Source organism: Anguilla rostrata, chromosome 6 (assembly GCF_018555375.3).
Source record: "Anguilla rostrata isolate EN2019 chromosome 6, ASM1855537v3, whole genome shotgun sequence".
NCBI classification, from domain to species: domain Eukaryota; kingdom Metazoa; phylum Chordata; class Actinopteri; order Anguilliformes; family Anguillidae; genus Anguilla; species Anguilla rostrata.
The window spans coordinates 51394191-51396912 of record NC_057938.1 but is presented as its reverse complement, the minus strand read 5'-3'; the positions used below and the strand labels follow the sequence as shown (position 1 = coordinate 51396912).

The 2722-nt window shown below is 42.5% G+C and overlaps 1 protein-coding gene across 3 annotated transcripts; it reads left to right on the top strand.

The window, feature by feature from the left end:
• Window positions 1–342: 342 nt before the first annotated feature.
• lratd1 (LRAT domain containing 1) lies at window positions 343–2406 on the top strand. Of its 3 annotated transcripts, none has more exons than XM_064340414.1 (3): window positions 372–503; window positions 683–763; window positions 940–2406. In XM_064340414.1, exons 2-3 carry the CDS (start codon window positions 699–701, stop codon window positions 1748–1750), a joined length of 876 nt encoding a protein of 291 aa, XP_064196484.1. In that variant the 5' UTR covers window positions 372–503; window positions 683–698; the 3' UTR covers window positions 1751–2406. The 3 variants fall into 3 exon arrangements, with proteins under 3 accessions (XP_064196485.1, XP_064196484.1, XP_064196486.1); XM_064340416.1 differs by having other exon boundaries at window positions 683–804; XM_064340415.1 differs by lacking the exon at window positions 683–763 and having other exon boundaries at window positions 343–503.
• Window positions 2407–2722: the final 316 nt, after the last annotated feature.

Sequence of the window (2722 nt, the reverse complement as noted above, 5' to 3'; positions counted from 1 at the left end):
TGGCTGAACAGCATGTGGTCAAATTGTCACATGATGTCACGTGCACTTATTTGACCACTGAAAATTAACCGCAGTGAATGCGCCTGTCTACTGATAACACTTTCAGTTCCTCCTAAATATCTGTCCATACAACAACAACAACAAAAACAGTTGTTTGGTACGTCCTACCTGAGAAAGCAGAGAGAAAATTGTCTTATCTGATAACAATTACTTAAGACCATCTGACAAATTTCCTGCAGTCACAACAAGAAAAAAAACGACTGACAGGCTACACGTCGCTCCTTTAAAAATATTAGAATTTAATGAGGAGCGCACACCAATGAACGCGGAGGAGGGCAGGTTTTGTTTCTATGGGCGGAGTTTTCTATTCTACTTAACAAGAAGTGGTGCAGATATCACAGGTCGGTGAAAACACGCTGCTGCATGAGAAGAGTGGATATCCAACGGCAGAGAGCATCGATGGAGCGTAGGGATATTTAGCGATTTACCTGGGAAACACGCAGGTATTTTTTTTAATTTAAGTTAGGCGTTCGAATAATTCCTATTCTTCGTTTTAAAAAAAACTATTTCTAATTTAAACGTTTTGCCGAAAAAAGCACGGAAGGCTATATGATGCAAGAGTATGTTACTGGGTTTTGTAAGTGGAGGGGAAACTACAAATGCATTCGCATTTGCTTTACAGATTCAGGTTCGCACGTATGGTATTCGTCCATTGTCTGATACTCTCTCCAGTGGAACGTGAGCTGATTGCTCCGACTAAAAGGTGTTGCCCGTGCTTGTGAAAAGCCATCGATTATCCCCAACGTGAATTACTTGCTTAACATATGTAGCCTTTTATTTTATGAAGACTGTTTTGTTTTGATAATTTATAGTTAATTTCTTTGGCACGGTTATATTCGTATTATTTACCGTTTTTTTTCTGTCTGTTCTTTTTAACAGTATTCCATGTCTTTCTTCTGCCCCGTCATTGATGGGAAATCAACTGGATCGGATCACCCACCTGAATTACAGCGAGCTACCCACGGGGGATCCATCGGGGATAGAGAAGGACGAACTGAGGGTCGGAGTAGCTTATTTCTTCTCTGATGAAGAGGAAGAACTGGACGACAGATCGCAGTCGGACAATTACAAAGACCAGAGCCCGAGCAAGGACGGTCACGTAGTCCTGAACGAGATCGAGTACTCCGCTTTCTGTTGCCAGGAATGTATTTTCTCCAAATTAAGAGAAAACGAAGATCTGAATATTTACTCGGTGAAAACTTTGCTTACCATGAGCAAGCCCGGGGACCTACTGGAACTTGTCGCCAACGATCAGGCGCCGCATTGGGCGATTTATGACAGGAACGACCAAGTCATACACTTGCACAAAGGCGAAATTCGCAAGGACAGCCTTTTTGAGATAAGCAACGGGCGCCTGGGCAGGATAGCGAATAACCGTTACAGATACAGACCGCTTCCGGCCGATCTGGTGGTGCAGAATGCCAGCGGGCATTTAGGACTGAGCAGCGGGGAGATTTGCTGGACAAACTCAGAAAGTTTTGCAGCTTGGTGCAGGTTTGGAAAGCGGGAGTTCAAAGCCGGCGGGGAGGTACACACCGCCGAACAGCAGTATTTCCTGAAGGTTCACCTCTCCGAAAACAACGTGCATACGCTGGTGTTTCGCAGCCTGGAGGATTTAATAAGAGAGAGACGCAAGGTGGACGCCAGCGGAATTCTGAAGGAGCTATCTTTAGTTAACGGAAAGGAGTAAGAGTATTGTTCTGTTATAATTCCCCCTTTAAATATGAACCTGTTGGGACTTGCATGCCTTCGACAAGGGCTGCTCCCTAACTTGCGTAGGGTGTGATTCTGTTCCAGAAAAAAAGAACATAAAATAAAAATAAAAACGAAACGTTCCTTGTTTGAATGGGTAGCTCTCACCGGAGTTCTTACCGATGCCCTAAAATTCACCTTGTACCTTTAAACACATAGCACACATCTAGCTACTTAGAATATTGACATTTTCAGCTCTGCATACCTGCCCTGCCGTTGCAGATGGTGCCTATTTCACACTGCCCGTGGTTGTCAGCGAGCATTGTCAATGTATTTTTTTACTCGTAGCTTTATTATAGCAGAAAAAAGCATTTGATCAAAACGTAAATTCCGTATAATTTATAGTTACGACTCCAAAAAAACCACGGGCAGTATATGTTTACGCAAACTGTAAACAAAGAATTGATGATTGCAATCGTAGGTTTTTTATGATTTTATATTATTTGTTTTTTTTTTACGTTTTGCTCTGGTGTCAAAAGACCTGTCCATTTGCTCTGTTCTGGATGCCATATTTTTGTATTCGAGTAAGTAGTATATCCCTTGTTTCATTTTAAATAAACGTAGTCTACGATATTAAACGATTATGCTCTGCTAGCCCTTGCTTGTGTTTTCACAGTGCAGAAAGCAATCAATTAAGCTACGCTACCTCAGTGAGTGCACGTGCTGAGTGAAACACGTACGTAACGCAATGCTTCGGAAAATTGCGATTCATTTGATTAGACAATAATCTACACCAGAAATCGCTACAGCGGTTTACGTTACGGTGCAGACTTCTTTGTGCAGGGTACGTAGCGCCAGTGACAATTTGTTGATGCAACTCGTGCGTAAAGCCAAGAAATGTTTTGTCCTCTGGGGTTTCCAAAGGGACTAAGGGTTATTTTCTTTCCTGTAACGAATGAATGCTCCTCCT